The sequence below is a fragment of the Necator americanus genome, chromosome II (genome assembly GCF_031761385.1).
Source record: "Necator americanus strain Aroian chromosome II, whole genome shotgun sequence".
Lineage (NCBI taxonomy): Eukaryota > Metazoa > Nematoda > Chromadorea > Rhabditida > Ancylostomatidae > Necator > Necator americanus.
The window spans coordinates 40,353,203-40,372,343 of NC_087372.1; the positions used below are offsets into that span (position 1 = coordinate 40,353,203).

A 19,141-nucleotide genomic window follows, 5' to 3' on the forward strand; every position below is an offset into this window, starting at 1 on the left:
GATTAATTCCACATGAAAGTTGAACCCCACCTTACCTAACCGTCGAAATCCTTGATAGATCTTCCTAATTCTTATTCTCCTCCTTAAAAACCTATAGAATAATCTATTTCTTAACGCCCAAATCTTCCAGAGAATTTCAGAAAAATACTTGGAATCTATTTTGAAAATCTACAGAATAAACCACCTCTTAGTGCTAACTCTTCCCGTCGATTTCAAAAAATCACTTTGAAAAAGTAAAAAAGAAGGAAAAATTCGAGAAACAATGAAAAATGCAGTCGGAGTGTGGGATAGAACTAGCGATGGTAGAGAAGAAGACGTTACTGGCTACCAACATTAAAAATATGCAAATATTATAAATAAAATATGTAAATAAAATAAAATAAATCTATCAATTATCAAAGCGTGATTTAGGACATAGGGCACAGTGAATTTCAGGATAGTTACGCGACTAACTCCCATGCTGCGACAGCCAGCACAGTTGAGCAGATAACCGCGCTGACCGAAAAGAATCCAGACACTGATAAGCGCTAGCGAACACGATAAAAACATGAGTATTTGGGCACTTGGTCCTGCCACGAGAGAGCATACAAAACGAAGAGGACGAGGAGGTGAAACGAAAATCTCTATTATTGTTTATTAGAAGAAAAACACTGTTTTTTCAGCCATCGGTTGAGCAGATCGATTTCTTCTACTGTTTATGGCGCTGATAATGGCGTTTATCGTATTTTAATTGGATTCTTTCCCGATTGTTGACGTGTTTAGGATGACCAATAAAAGCGAATCAATCGATAAATCGATGACATGCAACATCAGTGCTCACCACCAGCTCCCATAGGTAAACGACAGGCACTCAAACTCCTTATTAGCGTGATTCTAGCTTCTTTGTCGAAATATCTAAAGGACTCTCGATTTATGATCCTGAACGGAACACTGATTTCGAGCACATACAGGCCACAGAAGGGCTACAAACAGGGCAGCAGAATTTTTGGTTAGTAAGTTTTTAATTAGTGGAATGAAAATATTGTACGATCTTGAAAAATGAAAAAAACGCAGGCTAAAGAGCAAAAATAGATACGAAAAGTCCTGCAAGGATAAAAGTCCCAAAACCAGAGAAACAATGTGGATTGCAAGCTCTACAAGCGTGAACTATTGGAAAATGATCCATCAAGAAATTTACCGTATCTCTTCTCCATCGGAATTGACGAGAAACTCCAGAAAATTTCCCAATACAATACATTTCTTTCACAAGAATGTACATCACCGATCCGTGGGAATGTGTCTGTCAACAGTCTTTGAAGCAATGTTGCTGACTCACTGAATCCATGAAGGAGCAGCAAACAAAAGAAAGGAGCGAAAACAGTCAACAATCAAATGAGGTGTGGGTGTCAAATCTGAATCCTTGTATTTATATGATCTGTATGGATGTTTTCCTCTTCAATCATAACATGTATGTAGATGAAATTAGATTCAGGATTGAAGTAGTTTACGACAAATTCATCACCTCATTGATCGGGAAAACACTGATGAACAGGTTGATCGAAAGAGAATTCGGTAGAGAAAATGTTTCTACGTTTCTCATATGCTGTTTTTAAATGTTTTTCGTGTTTTCTTATTTGTTTCTGCTACATTATTACTTGTGTCATGTATTTATATCATTTACTATATTATTATATATATTATTTCCTATTATATTAATACTATTACTACTATTTATAGCTTTTTCTTTGGCTCTTTTCTGGCAATTACATCTACTACTTCATACTTGCTTACTCTGGTCACTTTCTACTTTTCTTCTGTCAAAGTAGAGGTAATAATTTCGTCAAAAATTCAGAGATGATGAACAATGGTGAACTCTCCTGTCTGGAGGTTCGTTGTGCCGTTCCTCAGGATCACAAACAATTTTTTCCTCGCCATGGGAGATCTAGATTTATAAGCACAAGCCGCATTTAATGGATAAGGAGCATACTGGATACGGAAACAGATTTCAAAAGGGGATATTTTCACATTCTATAAGAGGAAAGCAACCTATGTAGCTTTCCATAACAAATTGCTATCATTTTTTTCCAACTCTAACAAATCTGACAAACCACGTGATTTAATTTTTTTTTATTATTTCTCCCGTACCTTCAGTGTACGTGGATGAATCAATAAATAAGGATAGATCAATAAATAATATAATAAATTGAGGAATAAGAGTTCCTAAATGGGGGTGAATTTTTACTAAGAAAAACAGCTTGCCGTAGTACTTAAGTTTTTCAAGTATATGAGAATTTAAGCCAAAATATCTAAGACGAGAAAAAATTATCTTGATGTCAACAGAACTGATAAGGTATCGTACGTAAAGAAATATTTTTTCAAATCGCATTATCACCGTAACTAATTTACGAAAAGCCAATAATGAATCGCATAAAAAAGTGGGAAAAAAGTTGAAATGAAATTTTTCATTAAACTTGGTAAGGATTCACTTGGATCTTTTGTATGAAACTGTTTATAATATGAAATAAAGAAAACGGATGGCAAAGGAGTTAAGTGAAAAGGAAAATAAAATGTAATACAGGAAAGATGGAAAGAAAACGGTGTTACGACCACTTCTTCCTGAAGGTTTTGAAGTTTTCTGGGAACAGGAACACAGACGTTTCAATACGAACTCGTCGGAACCTCTTCCGATTTCTACCCATAGCTTTTTTCAAAAAAAAATCATCTAAAAAAATAAAATAAATAAAATCATCTGATTCTGGAGGAGTGGGAAGGATGGGATTAGCGAAAACACTAGGAAAAAAATTGTGACAGCATCGAAAGTCGGTGCGGTCACCGTCTCCGAGTCAAGATACCTGGTGCCTACCAACTTTCCAGGATTACTTATTTATTTATTTTTTATTTATTTTCCTTTTCACTTAATTTTTCCTACTCTAAATTTTATAATAACTACACAGGAGCACATACATATATATGTATGTAAAGTCACATTCTGTGTATTTCTACTCCATTTATTATTTCATAAAAAGCTGAGCAAACTGGGATTCACATCGAAGGACACGGTATGAAATCGATATTCCGATGTGAAACAACGAACAAGATACGAACGATCGCCTATTTTGCTAGAATTTCTCAGGATTTGACATTTTTTTGCTTTTGTAGGACGACATTATATCTAAATCTTTTTTTTTTTTTGCGATGAAAGAAAAGACTGCGTTAAGAGGGCTGCGTAGATTTGATATGAAACGTTATGTTATGTTAAAACGTAAACGTAAACGGAGCGTAATATTTCAGCTACATATGTATTCCGAAATGATCATACTCCTAATATTTTTCGCTTTATTTTACCTATTTTCATAATATTTTTATTTATCAACTATGAATGTCAGTGACTCTTAAAAAGTTGAACATAGCCGTAGATTTTTCGCATGGACGTGAACATATCATGAAAAAAAAAGATAATAGATAGATTAAAAAGATATAATATAAAGATTGAAGATAGATTTTTACAAAAAAAATGATTTGCGAGAGAAGACCAATTAAATGAATAAACATGCCTCCGTAGAAGCAACGCATGCATGGCATTTGAAAAGTATTCGGAGATGATTTATAAGAAAAAAATTCCTGGAGTTATGCTGGAAAAAGACAGTCCTGAAGAAGCATATGAAGTTTCTTCAGTAGATCTCATAATATCAAATTACCACCTTTTCTGCAAATCCACGTGAGGAGAAGTTAAAAAAACGCAACGACCGCCTAGACATAAACCCTGACGAGGCAACTTTTCCGGCCTTCAATCACCGTACACGCAGGGGTTGATTAGTGCAACTTTTTATATAGATAATTACATATATATGAGAATCATCTAATAATAGTTATTTATTTTTCACTCTAATGTCTCTGGAAAGATAAACTACTAGTATAATTAAGGAGGAGAATGGAAGTGGATGTGGGTGACGACGAACGACGTTAATCGTGGATCCCTTCGGGTCTGCCCACGCTTTCAACTTCAATTCAGAATCGTTCCGGATGGTAGACGCGTTTCGGCGCCCTAGCTATTCTTTTTCGGATGCCAACCGATGTATCAAATCAAAATATAAATAAATCAATCAATGTTTATAATGCGCCAGGAAGAACACTTGTTGACTTCGATGGGATGAAAGGCTTTATGGACAGAGGCAACTGTCTGAATAAACAAGTTAGAGTAGCGAACAATATCAACAACTGTAGGTAGTAACCAGCTCTGGATGATGAGCAGTTCTGGAATGGCAGAAAAATGCGTTGAGATACATTTTTACCTGTAGGAGAATAAAGTTATAATAATCTCTTTCACTATAAAAAGGAGATTGATGAGAAAAGAAAAAATTAAAAAAAGGAGAATAGAGAAGGAAAGAAGAGCGGAGAAGAAAAAGAAAGTACGCAAAAATAAAAATATAAGGTAAAATAATGAGGATTTTTTTCATTTTTTCTATTAATTATTTCCATTATTATTTCCTACTATTATTATTTTCTAGTATTATTCTTACTTAATAAATATAATGAATTATAAATATGAATTAAATCAAATAATAATAAAATATAAACAAATAATAGTAAAAATTTATAAACTTATAAATTAAATAATAATAAAAATAGTGAATATGAAGTCAAGATAATAAAGAATAAAAATAGTTCTCGACTTCTACTCTATCGCTAATAGATGCAAGACCTTGGGTGGTTTGAGCCCAGGGAGGTATGTGATATAACAACCTACCTCTCCATGTCATATCGTAACAACAGCTGTCAAGGCGATTCAGATGGAGCAGAAGAAAAAAAAATTGGAAATTATTGCGCTAAGGAAAATTGCTAAGGAAAACCGTAATACGTAGGAACAACGTCGTGAGAAAGACTATTTCTCTATTATTAATTATTTTCTATTATTACTATTTTCTACTATTATTATTTTCTACTATTATTTTTACTTTCTATTATATTATTATTCTACAATAGGAATCGATTCTTCGTCTTAATGCATTAAAAAATGGAGAAACACTCTAAATCGAAACATAATAATTGAAATAATAATAATAATAATAATAATAATAATAATAATAATAATAATAATAATAATAATAATAATAATAATAATAATAATAATAGAAATAATAATGATAAGAATAATAATAATAGTGATTTGAATACCTGTAAAATATTTTAATGCCTTTAAACTGGTATTTCAATGACTACTATGTTAATGAGACACCGGTGGCTCACGTTTTTTTTTTTTCGCCTCCACGATTCCCCTAACCTATCGGTGAGTCACACATCAAAACATGAGTTTTCATCCACAAACTGGTAGGGACAATTTGTTTCCATTTTTTGTTGTCATTTTGATAAAATATATAGGTGGTTGTGACACTGTAACATAACTGTACAAGAAGATCCTCCCCGAATATTTGCTTGATTTTGTTCTCTTTAATCTTTTTTTATTTAATTACTACTCGTAAAGCTGCTGCGACAGCTCAGCATAACCGAAGAAATTGTACTAAATTAACTAGTAAGTGAATAGAAATCAGAGAATGGTTTCAAAAAAACGCTTCAGAAAAAATAAATATGACTTATAACATAAGCCACAACGATAAATATTGAAAATAAAAAGTAAAACTGCTAAATTTATTTATTTTACTTTTATTTTTATTTTATTTAAAAAAATAATACGAAATACAAAAATATTTTTGAAAAATTAATACGGCATATAACTAAAGAAGTAATGATTAAAAATAAAAAATAAAGCTGCTAAGCATTAATACAACATTTTTAGTACTGAAAAATGTCCTGGATGGGAAACGAGCGAGAGGATGGATCTCTGCCCGGTGTGTTATGCAGAAATTTTCTTATATTTCCAAAAGTAAAGGGAAAATATCAGCAAATATAAACCAATTGATAGCGGAGTCGGACTGGATAAATGTGTGCCGAAGCGGAAAAGCCACGAAAATGTTTGCGGAATGATTCAACTGTCGGCTCAAAGTGGCTTTAATTGCTTTTTGCTCACAATTTCAGGAATTCTTTTCTGTTTTTTTTTTGTTTTTGAGAAAAATATTTGAGGAAAGTTTGAGGATATCTACATCTTTTACATTTTACAACTAAATAGATAGATAAATAGAGTAATAGATAGGTAGACAGATAAATAAAATAAATATCAACAACATGGTATCAATACAACAATAAAAATTTCTTGTACTCCTGATTTTTCCCGGAGAATTTTGCCCGCAAATGACAGCACGAAATGTCAGAAACAGGCCAATTTTTGCGATATGCACGATACGATCAATTGGTATCAATTATGTCAATAAAATAAACAACGTTCGCAGACAATATTCCCAGAAACTAGAGATGCTAGCGTATCCTTAAAAATGTCATCAATATGGCAGGCTGCTGGCAAATTTTTGCAGAGACAGCAGAGTCCGCTTCTAACGACTGCACTGCTTCTTATAACGATCTCATGCGACAGCTGTTTATTAAAAAAAAATTGTTTACTTCAACGAGCTCTCCAATTCACTGATATGGTGGAGAATTCCAGGAAATTTACTGAAATTTACTAAAATTTCGAAATTAAATAAAATAATAATAATGAATAGAAAATAAATTTTTAAAAGAGAATATTGCTCTAAAGAGAACGGAATATGTTTACTATTGCTATGAGCTCCAAGAACAATAGTTTCTCAGATGTATAGCTGCGGGGTGAATCAAAAGGTATATAAAATAAAAAGTTAAAGAATTTTTTTTTGAGATGAGTACAATTAAATAATCCTTGGAGACATACAGGCATAATTAAGAGCAAAACTCTCAAAAAGAAAATCTTTTTCAGCTAAATTTGAAAAAAAAACCGAAATTATTACAATGAACAGAGTTCTCTGTCGAAACAATTTTTCGAATAAATTAGGGATCAAATCCAGGCTGACTAGCGGATTAACAGAACGAGGGAATGTATTTTGCACTTTGTGTCCGTATGTGTAAAGCGAAGATGTCAAACTAAGCAATGAGGGAAAAAAGACATAAGGGAAAAGGAAAGAAAAATGGCAAGGAAAATCCCTATAGAAATCGATAAATTTCTGGAAGAAACAAACATCGTAACATTTTGATCATTGTAGTAGCGAAATGTATGTGTACAGTGGAATAGTTGTTGTTGATATGGCTGTGACTGTGTGTCCAAATGATAAGCTGATTCGATCGATCGATAGCATGTGATTCGATTGTTAAAATTCTAATGACAATGACAATCAGCGCAAGAATAGAATGACAAAGGAGCGGGTTGAATGACTGACTGACTGACTGACTGGTTTCACATCGATCTGACGAAAACGAAATCACGAAAGTAAGTAAAGGATATTGATTAATGACCATCAGTAATCAAGTAATCAATAATCAAACATGAAAGGAAATGAACACATCCGCTTGAAAACGGCAAATATTTTGCGGGATGCGGGCGATGTTCCAGGAACTGCCCACCTCCGCGCACAAAACCAGTAATACATTGCTAGTCGCGTGTGTAAGCAGAGCCGAAAAAAAATGACCCCCGCTCGCTTCAATCGGATTTATTGCAGGTTTTTAATCGATAGATTTGATAAACTCGCAGCATTCAGCTTATTTATACTTAGCGTCGTATTTCGTATTCCGATCAATCAATCAGTCAATCGATAAGTGTCAGCGATAGTTGAATGGATTTCAATAAGCAACTGGTCGGCCACGAAGTTTTTCAGCTATTGTCAATAACGTGCACTACCTCTACATTATACGTGGTGCATTGTGCGTTGGGAAAGAACTGATACTATTTATGTAATAATAATATTTAATATATAATATTATATTAATAGAATAATATATATTAATATAATAATATAAATATATTAAAATAATCGTAATAATAAAAGATAAAGGATAAAGTGTCTGACGGTAATCAATCCCTTTGGGACCCACCACCATGTTCACTTCAATTCAGGATCGTTTGAGGTTTACGAACGTGTAACTCGCCTATACAATGACTTGCGGTGGCTAGCCGATGTGTCAAATCAGTGTTTTTATCCTCCAAGACAAGTCTGGTACCAATTTATCGACCCCGGAGGAAGAAAGGCTTGGTGAGCACCGAGGCGGATCCGAACCACCGATCGATCGCACAGAGAGCGGACCTCTTACCGATTGCGCTACACCCGGCCCAATAATAATATGTAGTAGTAGCATAGTTTTATACATAATAATATTTGTTGTGCAATTGCGGACAACAACTATTGTCACCTATTATAACAATATTCACCTATTATAACAATATAATAATAATATAACAGTTGGTGAGCACCGAGGCGGATCCGAACCACCGATCGATCGTACAGACAGCGGAGCCACCAACCGACTGCGCTACACCCGGCCTAATAATAATATGTAGTAGTAGCATAGTTTTATACATAATAATATTTGTTGTGCAATTGCGGACAGCAACAAAAGTACAAGAGAAGTGTACAAAATCAGCTTTAACATATCATTTCAAAGTACAGTTACGTATGAGCAGTAAGTACATTTGTGGTATATGCGCCTGGCACTCATTGTTACGCGAATTTTATTCGTCAGGATAAACATTCACTATTCCGCACCGTAGTGTAAGACGAAAAAGTGAACAAACAACAGGTTTCTCGTTTCTCGCGACAGTTTTTTCCCTCTCCCCCCCCCCTTCACAAACAAAACCAAAACTTGTAAGCGTAGAAATAATAAGCGCTCTGTCATATGATTTATTATTATTATTGGATTAAGGATCTTTATCTTATTATTCTTTTCGTATTCCTCCAGAATGATATATGGTTCTCCGTTTCCTTTCCATTTTCCAGAAACACTGTTTTCTATCTTGGCAGTTCGATCAAAAAAGTAGTTCTCGCCATTTTTCAGCCTAGTATCGGAGTACGGTAGTGACATGATGTTGCCAGCGTTAAATCGATGTTTACGTAGATCATACACGTGCGCGCGCGCGACTCCACGCTCATATCTGGAATCGTCATGGTTTATAGCATTTGTTTTAGAAAAAAATTGCAAAAAAAAAATCGCAAAAACCTGAATTTCTGCAAGTCGGTCCTGCGATGATATTTTTTTCATTTATTTCAGAAATAGAAAGTGATCTCTACTCTTCTCTTTTTTCCACATTTTTTAAATTATTTTCATGAGATTCCAGTTCATTTGAAGGCTGAAATAACAGGATACCTCTGTCAAGAGTTCTAAGAGAAAATCTTGGTGTTTCTTGCTTATGCCTCTTATACGTTATCGATTTTATTTCGAGGAATTCTATTTTTTAGGGAAAAAGTGGGTCAGAAATTACATACTCCAGAACGTTCTGTACATATTATCCAGGAAGTCTGCTGATTCAAGCGTTTGCTTCCAGTAAATAAATCTTACCAGGATTTTCTCTTTGTGAATGAGAAGATATCTATGTATGACACCTCAAAAAAACACACGAAAAAAACCTGTCAGAAAAAAAAAATAAAATTTAGGCAACGAACAAAACACTTCTTCCATTAATCACAAATCCGACGAGAAAAAAACTCTGGACAAGAAACTCTCCGGTCATTGATGCAGGATCCCAAAGAATTCGGTTTTGTCGTGCTTAACATTGAAATTCAAGAGAATTCTAAATTAATCAAATAGAAAAAGTAGAACTAGAACTAAAATAGAAAATAAAATAGATATAACAACAGATGATGTAAATATAAACAACGATAAAATAAATAAAATAACAATAAAATAAAATAAATAATAACTAAATAGAACTAGGAAAAAATAAAGAAAAATTAGGCGTGAGAAATCCTAGCGCTACTGTCCAGAATCGTAGCGAGGCCGCCTCAAAAGAGTCAGAGGGTCAGAAGAATCGACTTCCGGCTGTTAATTCAACATCGATCCATTACCAAAGGATTACAGTAGATAATGATATCGCTGTCTTAGGTACCAACCGTTTCGTTAAATATATATAGTATAGACTTCCAGTATTAACGATGAGTGAGAAGAACTAGGGCACCAGCACCAGCTCAGATGTTATCAGGTACGGTCGATTATAGGTGCAGTTTACCGAGCGGAGCCAGATACCGGTTTGGGAATTTTGGAAAAAGTCCGCAATGTTAGAATGTTGAAATTAGACTACACTTGAGAATTTTTGAATTATAGCATCGATGATAAGTCGATGGAAGTTCCCCAAACAATGGAACTGATCGTGTTTGGGTGTGGAATCATGACAATCATGTATACCCGCACAAAAATACAAGTACTAACAATATTTCAAGAAAATTACTAAAATATGAAATAATATTTGTGTCTTGAGCAAAAAAAAATAACATTAATTGGCCACAAGGATGCTAAAGGTAGCTCCATAGCTCTTGTGTTTTGATTACGTTCAAGGTTACAACACCGCAACTAACTTGTGTCCCAAAATCCGTCGCCGACGGATTAATTAGTAATTAATTAGTTTTTTCAAGCGCTTTATTTTTAATTTAATCCATCGATTTTTTTAAACAAAAGTTTGTGAACTTGGAAACTAATTGTTAAAATCTTAGAATGGCACGTTGTATTTTTGCAGGAAATTTTTGCAGGACATTCACCAGATTTCAGGTAAACGACAATTTATACGCTGTTAAACTTGCGTGTTTACAAGAACTCACGATTTTTTTTTCGAAACTTCAAAATTCCGGAACACTTTTGTTTTAAATGTATTGCTGTCGAAAAGTGATGCAATGTAGAAGACACCATTTTTGTGAACTATTTTTTATAGTTATAGTTTTATACATTACAGTATTCGCTTCAAGACATCTTCGTTACAATAATCCTATGAAATGACTGATCTGTAGTTTGTTATCCAGAATAGATAATTCCTATTTAATCCATAAACATGCTAACTAAGATTCAGATTCACTTAGAAGACGTGTTGGACAGAAAAGAAGTGTGAGAGATAGTAGAATTCGGGATTTCAAAGGAAATACCCTTCAACAAAATCAGGATCTTTCCTGAGACAGAAAGAAACTGAAGAGAAGGAAAAAAGGAAGAAAATTATGTGGATTTTGACCATGGATAAATCACGAAAAAAGTTTTAAAAAATGAAAAAAAAAACTTAAAAAAAAAACAAAACTTGACCTCGAACTGTAAAGTGACTGCTATTATATTAATATATTATTATTATTAGAATACTACTATTATTATTAGAATATTGTTTGAAATGTAATCTTGCCTCTACGTCATATTTCCCTCGTCAAAAATGACTTCGCTAACGATTCTACTCAAAAAAAGAAATAATGTTCGTATCTTTAAGCAAGAAACACTAAGTATGACATAATTTTTGAAAATCCCTCAAAATTCGAATTTATTAAAGGCTGTTTATTGCGGAAAACCCACCTGGGGAAAAGCTATACAAATAGAATTGTTGTACAAATGGGGGGGAGAAAAAGTAATACACAACTTGAAAAAAAAAACACTAGGAAATGAAGTCATTGTAAAAATGAAGCCTTTGTAAATCGATACTGACGAATGTAATAATAAAAGTGCATGTTTTGGAAAGAGCAGCAGCTGAATAACATGCGTGTGGTGACAGCACAGCGCCGAGCATCGACGACTAATAAAGGGATTTAGAGAAAAATCGGCTGATCGATAACAAACACAATTTATTTCTATGACAACACGTTGTGGATTCGCAGTGTCCCGGCACCAATTGCACCTCACTTCTCGATCTTATCGATACGAGATCAATTTCCCAGTGATCTTGATCAATGTAAAGGCGAGTTTCCGAGCACAGTGGATAGGAGGTTCGGCCGGGGATCCCGCGTTACTCGCGCCTCTAATTAATTTTACCTTGATTCTTAGCCTCAAGACTCATCACCTCCTTAAGGATACGTTGATTTTCACCCATTAAATCATGGCTAGCACAGTCGGTAAGAGGTTCCGCTGAGCGCACGATCGATGAGAGGTTCCATTCCGTCTTAGTACCAATCGGAGCCTTTTGGATCCCATTTGGGATCGATAAATTGGTGCCAGACTTGCCTGGGAGGAGGAAAAAACACTGACTTGGGATATTGGGCAGCTCCCGCAAGTCATTGTAAAGCTGTCAGCGCGTACATAAACCTCAAACTGTTCTGAATTGAAGTCGAACGCATAGGCACATCCCAATAGGGATTGATAAATGCCATGCCCTTTAGCTTCTGTCCTTCCCCTCATTCAAGATGGAAGGACCGATTGTGAAGAAAAGAGAACGATGATAGTAGAAGTGCTAACTTATTTTCACCATTTCACCTTATTTTTTTTATTTTTTTCTGTAGGAAGAACCAATACAGTTTCACACCCGAAAAGATTTCATTTGACGTATACATAGTTCCACGAATAGTAAATTTTTTGTTATTAGAAGTCGAAAACAAATTTCAGCGTATATTTGATGGAAAGCTGGGAACTTATTTGAAACAGAGAGTAATTATTTCGCTGGTTTTTCGTGTTTTGTAGAATAATTGGTTTTTTCAAAGAGAATTGGATGCGCGAGATTGTGGTGAAGAGATTTTCGATATCTCTTTGGGATTTCTTTACCACGTGGACAACAAGATGCAGGGATATATTAGTGGTATAAACTAGCTAGTGGCTAGTGATTATTTGGCTGATATACAAACTTTCGAAAGTGTTTTAGGAGAATTTATTCTGGAAAAAACATCGAGATATCTTACAATTTTTCCTAATATGAATAAATGAGAAAGCGTCCAGCGTTCTTAACTAGCTCAATCGATAAATATTTCTTTAGCTCTCAAGGTAGCTAAGAATCAGACCAGACAACAAAAAAATGTAGTTACCGCGCTGTGCTTCAGGGTTTTTTTTACCGCAGTCTTGAAAACACCGCAAATTTCGTTAACACGGAAACTTATGTGAACCATACTGGCTAGACTTCAAAAAAAAAAATAAAGAAATAAAGAAAGAAATCGAAAATGAAGGAAAGTGCTTCCATTTTTTCTTTAAAAAAAAAGAGATTAGGACAAAAACTATTTCGTTCTGTAGTCTTTTCCTCTCCAACAAAAGATATCCCGGTTTTCTATACTACATTGAGGAGCGACATTCACCTCGTACCTTCCTCAGTCTTCTTCATTGTAATGATAGCTGGATATCTGAGGAAAATCCAACAAGAAAAAAGTATTTCCAGAGATTGAGCTACATGAGGTGAACATTTCTTGGGCATTTCTCGGATCTCGGTCAATTCTTCGTTCCTCTTCCCTCTTCATCACACCACGTATCCTAGCAATTGGATGAGTGTAGCGCAGTCGGTTAATGGTTCCGCTGTCTACACGATCAATCGGAAGTTCGAATCCGCTCCGGTGCTCACCAAGCCTTTCATCATTTCGGGGTCGATAGATTGGTACCAGGTACTTGTCTGAGAGGATAAAACACTGACTTGACCCTTTGGCTAGCCCTTGGAAGTCATTGTATAGGTCAGTTACACGTCCGTAAACCTCAAACGATTCTGAATTGAAGTGAAAGTGATGGTGGATCCCAAGCGGATTGATTTACTCAAGACGCTTTATCCTTTATCCTAGCAATTATCAATGAGCTGAATAGGTGAACAGAGCAATATGTTCAGCTTTTCGTTGCTTTCTCTGCAGCAGAGAATTATCTTCTTTGGAAAAAAAAACAACCCTTCGATACTGAAAGCGGAATCACACACAAAATCCCAAAAAAGAAGCAACTGCATCACATCGGAGGTGAACATTCCTACATATTCCTAGAATACCGTTCCTGGCGTCTATAGAAAGTGCTGTGGGTGTAAGTAGTAACTCATGAAGGTCTCAGAAAATAAGTACAAGAAGAAATCTTTCCGAAGAAAGTAAGAAAAGAATATTTATTTATTTCATGAACAAAAAAAAGGCACACATAAACAAGCGGATTCTATCCTAGAATTCGTACTCACGAGGTGCTTGTTTCACTCCACCCTCCTATAAAAACATGATATCTTTGATGGATTTCTGATTTTACGATTGATTAATTTATCGTTCACATACCTCTGATCGTATAACATCTATTCCACTCGAGTGTAACTCATCCATCAAATCATCACGACAAATATTAAAAAATCCAACAGCACAAATTAAACATACAACTATTAAAAATAATGGCATCACCACAATAAGTGAATCACCTGATGATGCTGAAACAAGACGAGGAAAATATGAAAATTTGATTATTTTGTTGTTTTTTATTGATGATGTTTGTTTCTGTTGACTACTATCGTCTAAAAATTGTACGTAATACTGTAGGATTTTTTTCTAAACAATTATTTGGTTGCATATTTCAAAAACATGTATGTAATATATGTGATCACCATCATCAAATTAGTAGCAATGGTTTTGCTTTTTCGTTTATTTTTGTTGTTATTATTATTATTGATTATACTGCTGTTGTTTTTTGTTATAACTTCAAGTTTTACGAGAAAAAAACACACCACACTTCTTTCGCGATTTTCTGCCTAGATATCGACTAACAATTTTGATGGTCCCGTCTAGGGGTGAACTGTTGTTTACTGGCGCAATGCATATTCAAGGAAAAGAAAGGAATCATCAAAAATCAGGTGGGAGGTTTTCGATACGGTAAAGCCCTTCTCTTAAAGGCATCACCCCACGAATCTGGCGTAGTATGGATTTTCGTTGGAGTACACCTACACGGGGTCGTAGATTATGCGAAGGAATGTGGGTCCTTACGACGTCCTCTATCGCACCACCTTTGCACCCCGCCCCCATCTGCGATTCGTCGAAAATCCGTTCGGACACTCCGATACGCGGTTCATTTCATTCAACGAATCGCCTATCGTATCATATCATGCCACATTCGTAGGGATATCTTTAGGGGCAGTTAAGGCAAGTGGCGTGGATTAGTATTTTTTCAATCAAGCAGAGAACTTTGTAGCAAGAAAAGCATATTAATTTACTACTAAATGTAAGTTAAATAAATAAATAAATACAGTTAATAAATTCAAGTAAAGTTGTTGTGGACGAACTTATCAAGCGATCAAAACTTCCCTGGAAATTCAATGTCTCGAGTGAATTGATAGCGCGATACATAGTTCCTTGAGCGCTACGTTAAAAAATATCCTCGGATCAACAATCGTAGATTCCCGTAGGATCCATTCTCTAGAGTAATGCTTACTTCTTAAAGGTATCCTTGACCTCCACCGCTCTTTGATTTGTTGATTACGCCACTTTCTTCCTGCACTCGTTGAGTCTGTTACTATTTTGTATTTTTTTTGCGGCTCTTCCAGAAGCAAAATCTCAGAGGAGTGTACACCGTTTTTCATGGTAGGAAGTAGTGGTTCAGCCTGAAAAAAAAAGCTAAATAATATTGTTAATACAATAATATACTGATACATAATAATATAGCAATATATAATAATAATATAATAATACATATAATAATGTTGTGTAGTAAATAAGTAGTGGTTCACTCTGAAAAAAGCTAGATAATATTGTTAATATAATAATATATATAATAATGTTGTGTAGAAAATAAGTAGGGGTTCACCCTGAAAATAGCTAAGTAATTTTGTTAATATAATAATATACTGGTATATCATAATATAGTAATATATAATAATATAATAATATATATAATAATGTTGTGTAGTAAATAAGTAGTGGTTCAGCTTGAAAAAAACTAGATAATATTGTTAATATAATAATATATAATAATATAATAATATATATAATAATATAATAATATATTTAATAATATAATATACTGAGGACTACTGTTGTCATCATGTTGATCATCTTACAGGTTCCAGCTTCACTGCCACAAAGTCTGCACTGGTCAACTGGAGATGATGAAAAAAATTGGGAAATATCGAAGATGAGGGGCTTATAAAAAATAAATTGGGAATAATATTAAAATGTAGAGCAATTTTAGCATCGTAATACAGACGAAGAGATGTTTTGTCAGCTTTTTTTTCAAGGAAAGTAAACTCCCCTATTTAAAAGACTCTTTTTCTATGAAGCGACAATTTACAGATTACCTTAAATAATAACCTGGGATGAGAATTTCATGTATTGTTACACTATACACGGATAATAAAGGGATTAATCGATCGCAGAAGAAAAAACCGGCGTTGCTGCGCCTAAACCCATTCCCTTTAAGCTATTCAATCCGAGAAAATATCTGTTCTAATGGATGAGACGATTTTTGTGCAGAAATGATTATGACAAATACTTTCCAGCGGTACCTACTCCAAAAAAAAATTTAAAAAAACTAAAATAATAGAGCGCTTTAAGAGAATGAGTTTCCCTGGATCACGCTTGACAAAAATGAGAAAATGACAATGACCAGGACATCATTTCAAACAATAAAAAAGAGTCAGAAATGCGACCGAAATTTTTTAAGGACCTGCTTTTTTTAGTTACTATTTTCCAATTATACAGTAATAAGCCTAAGCCGAGGTTTTACCTGATCATAGAGTCCCGGCATGCAATAACCAAGTCGACAACACTTCTGCTCCTCTGTGAAATAAAAGTTATCCAAACTGCTTTCCAAAGCTTTGCGAGCACCGTGAGAATCTGCTCGGGAGACGTTTGCATCGACTACAAAGTACTGTAGTAGGAGAAACTAGAAGAATAACTTTGTCATGCGAAAGAACTCACCTAAGTAAAAATGGTGGACATCCCCAAAACTTCGTACATCACGTGATAGGCTCTGAAAAAGAAAATGCGATCACATCCTCAACACTAAAGCTACCTTTTTCTCGAGGACATAGCTTTTTTGGAGGTAGCTGACTTCGCTCGGTGGATATGGTGAGTATCTTCTATGACGCAACACGCATCAGAAAACAGTACAGGTCAATGTAGCCGAGAGTAAATAGTAAATAGCCGAAAGTAAATAAGACTAGTTCGTAGCTCCCGTAAGTGTATTAAGGGTATAAGGCAGTCCAGCGAGACATCTCGACTAAATCCAGCTTTATTTCTGCTCTATTTCCCGGATAAAAACTCAGAACACCGCCTGCGGCTACTACAACCTCAGAATGTTGACAGATCTTGGGAATAGACGTCCGATTAATAACTACATCGACAATCTCCCTAAACGTTCCTCATTTTAGGTAAGCTCTCGACAAAATCTGCGAAGTAATGACCCTCATACTTCCGAGTATAACAAGGAATGTGATAGTCCCTTAAAGACATCACCCCACGAATCTGGCGTGCTATGAATTTTCATTGGACTATAAATATATCGGGTCGTAGAATATGAATACAGGGGTAGTTCCGCTCATCTCTCCCTGCATCACTATGAACAGACGACCTTGGAATACGATTCCTCTATTGCAGCGTGCCACCTTTGCGCCCCGCCCCTGTCTGCGACTGGTCGAATGAACTGAATGACCCATCGTTGCGTGCGAATGGATTTTCGACGAACTTTGAGAGAATAAAAAAAAGAACAATTCTCACCACAGATGTTATAGGTTTGAGATAGCATCCGGATCCAACATGGTGATGTAGGATTCTCTCAGTTAACTTCGGATTAAGTGAACATGCTGCCATCAGTAGTGGCAGATCCTTTAAAAGAATAACCTGAAAAATAAACTATTTCAAGTAGTATGTAACAGCAAAAAAATAACGTGGATTAGTAGTAACCTGGTCCAAATTCGGTATTTAGTTTAGAGATCAGAAGTCTTTCACTGCCGATTGATTTCATATTTCGAATAACGAGAGATAATGATTAGCCAAGTTAAAGGATATCAGAAGGATAAGGTCAATGGCGTATAAATCCACTCGGGATGCACCAACGCGTTTTTCCTGCATTACGTAATCGTTGAGGTTTTAGAACTCGTATTGGCCTATACAATAACTTGGGTAGAGTGGGGGGGCCAGCCAATTTTTCAGGTCAGTGACAGACCTCTCAGACAGGTCTAGTACCAATTTATCGACTCCGGAGAGATGAAGGGCTTGGTCGGCACTAGGGCGGTCTCGAACCGTCGACTGTATGGCTGTAGCGGCTCTAACCAACTGCACCACACCCACCCTTGCTTAGCTAAGATAGAAATTACAAAAATTCAAATATACAAATACAAATACTATTCATCTATGGCCACATCGAACCCATCACATCATTCCCATGCAGAACCAGTGCAACAAGCACGACCACATGAAATAGAAATGTTCGCTTTCTCCATCCAGCGACTGTGAATGGAGGTGTTGGAGCGGAACCGATGATATCACACGAATCCGTATGTCCCTGTCCGCAGACACCTGCGATTCACTGCGCCAATGGATTTTTGCGTGCACTTTAAGATCGATGGCCACGTCACCGTGACCGTTGGGCCGTAGCAGCTTAACAACGCGACTACCTAATCTCAAGAGAAAAAAAATAGAACTAAATTTGCAATTATCTGCTAATTATCACTTCAAACGCTTATTTTTGCATTTATCTGCCGCAGAGAAACATTTTTTTCTAAATGTATACTTACAGTTAAAATTGGCACTTAAGCTCACCACCTAATTTCGACCAGATCACTACCATTCCTGGTATGTAGCAAAGCGGCTAGAAACAAAATACTAACTAATAAATTTAAAGAAATGAAATGGCCAGAAAGTGACTGCATTGTCTGAATGTCCATAGAAAAATGAAATCGACCATACGTAGTTGTTAGATGATCTGAATTCAAAACAAACAATACACTATTCATCCGCAAAATGATGATCCCGGTTTTATTTTGCTTGCAGCTATTTATCGATTTCTTGTCAGCATTGCTGAACAAATTTTCTATTTTTTTTCCTCGTCTAGGTCGGGTGAACGACAAATAGCGCAGGGTTAATCATCAAATAAAGAAAAGAAGTTATCTTAGTGATTGACAAAAAAGAGATTTTACAGTGAACGCTGCAGCAATCGACTTCATCCGGAAAAGCGACGTATCTGTCCGCAATGCTCACGTGTCGTCTACTTCAGACACCATCTATTTCCTTTGTCACACGTTTCTCACCTTGATTGAAGAAATGTAGCGTCGATTATATGTCATAAAATAAGTGAGCAATAAATAAATAAATAAATGAACACCATACAGAAAATTAACAGAGTAGCGTCCCGCACTTACAATACCATTTATCCGAGAGTTACAGAGAACGAGTACAATTCCGCACAATGAATATGAGAATCTGAAACACTTCTGAAT

The 19,141-nt window shown here is 35.3% G+C and overlaps 1 protein-coding gene across 2 annotated transcripts; it reads right to left on the reverse strand.

Moving 5' to 3' along the window:
* Nucleotides 1–13,889: 13,889 nt before the first annotated feature.
* RB195_020901 (uncharacterized protein) lies at nucleotides 13,890–18,589 on the reverse strand (the record flags this gene model as incomplete). 2 transcript variants are annotated; one of them, XM_064189432.1, is made up of 7 exons in its annotated part: nucleotides 13,890–13,931; nucleotides 13,998–14,143; nucleotides 15,139–15,307; nucleotides 16,429–16,562; nucleotides 16,623–16,674; nucleotides 17,421–17,543; nucleotides 18,533–18,589. In XM_064189432.1, the coding sequence occupies 7 exons, from the start codon at nucleotides 18,587–18,589 to the stop codon at nucleotides 13,890–13,892; spliced, it is 723 nt and encodes a 240-aa protein (XP_064045313.1). The 2 variants fall into 2 exon arrangements, with proteins under 2 accessions (XP_064045313.1, XP_064045314.1); XM_064189433.1 differs by having other exon boundaries at nucleotides 18,533–18,574.
* Nucleotides 18,590–19,141: the final 552 nt, after the last annotated feature.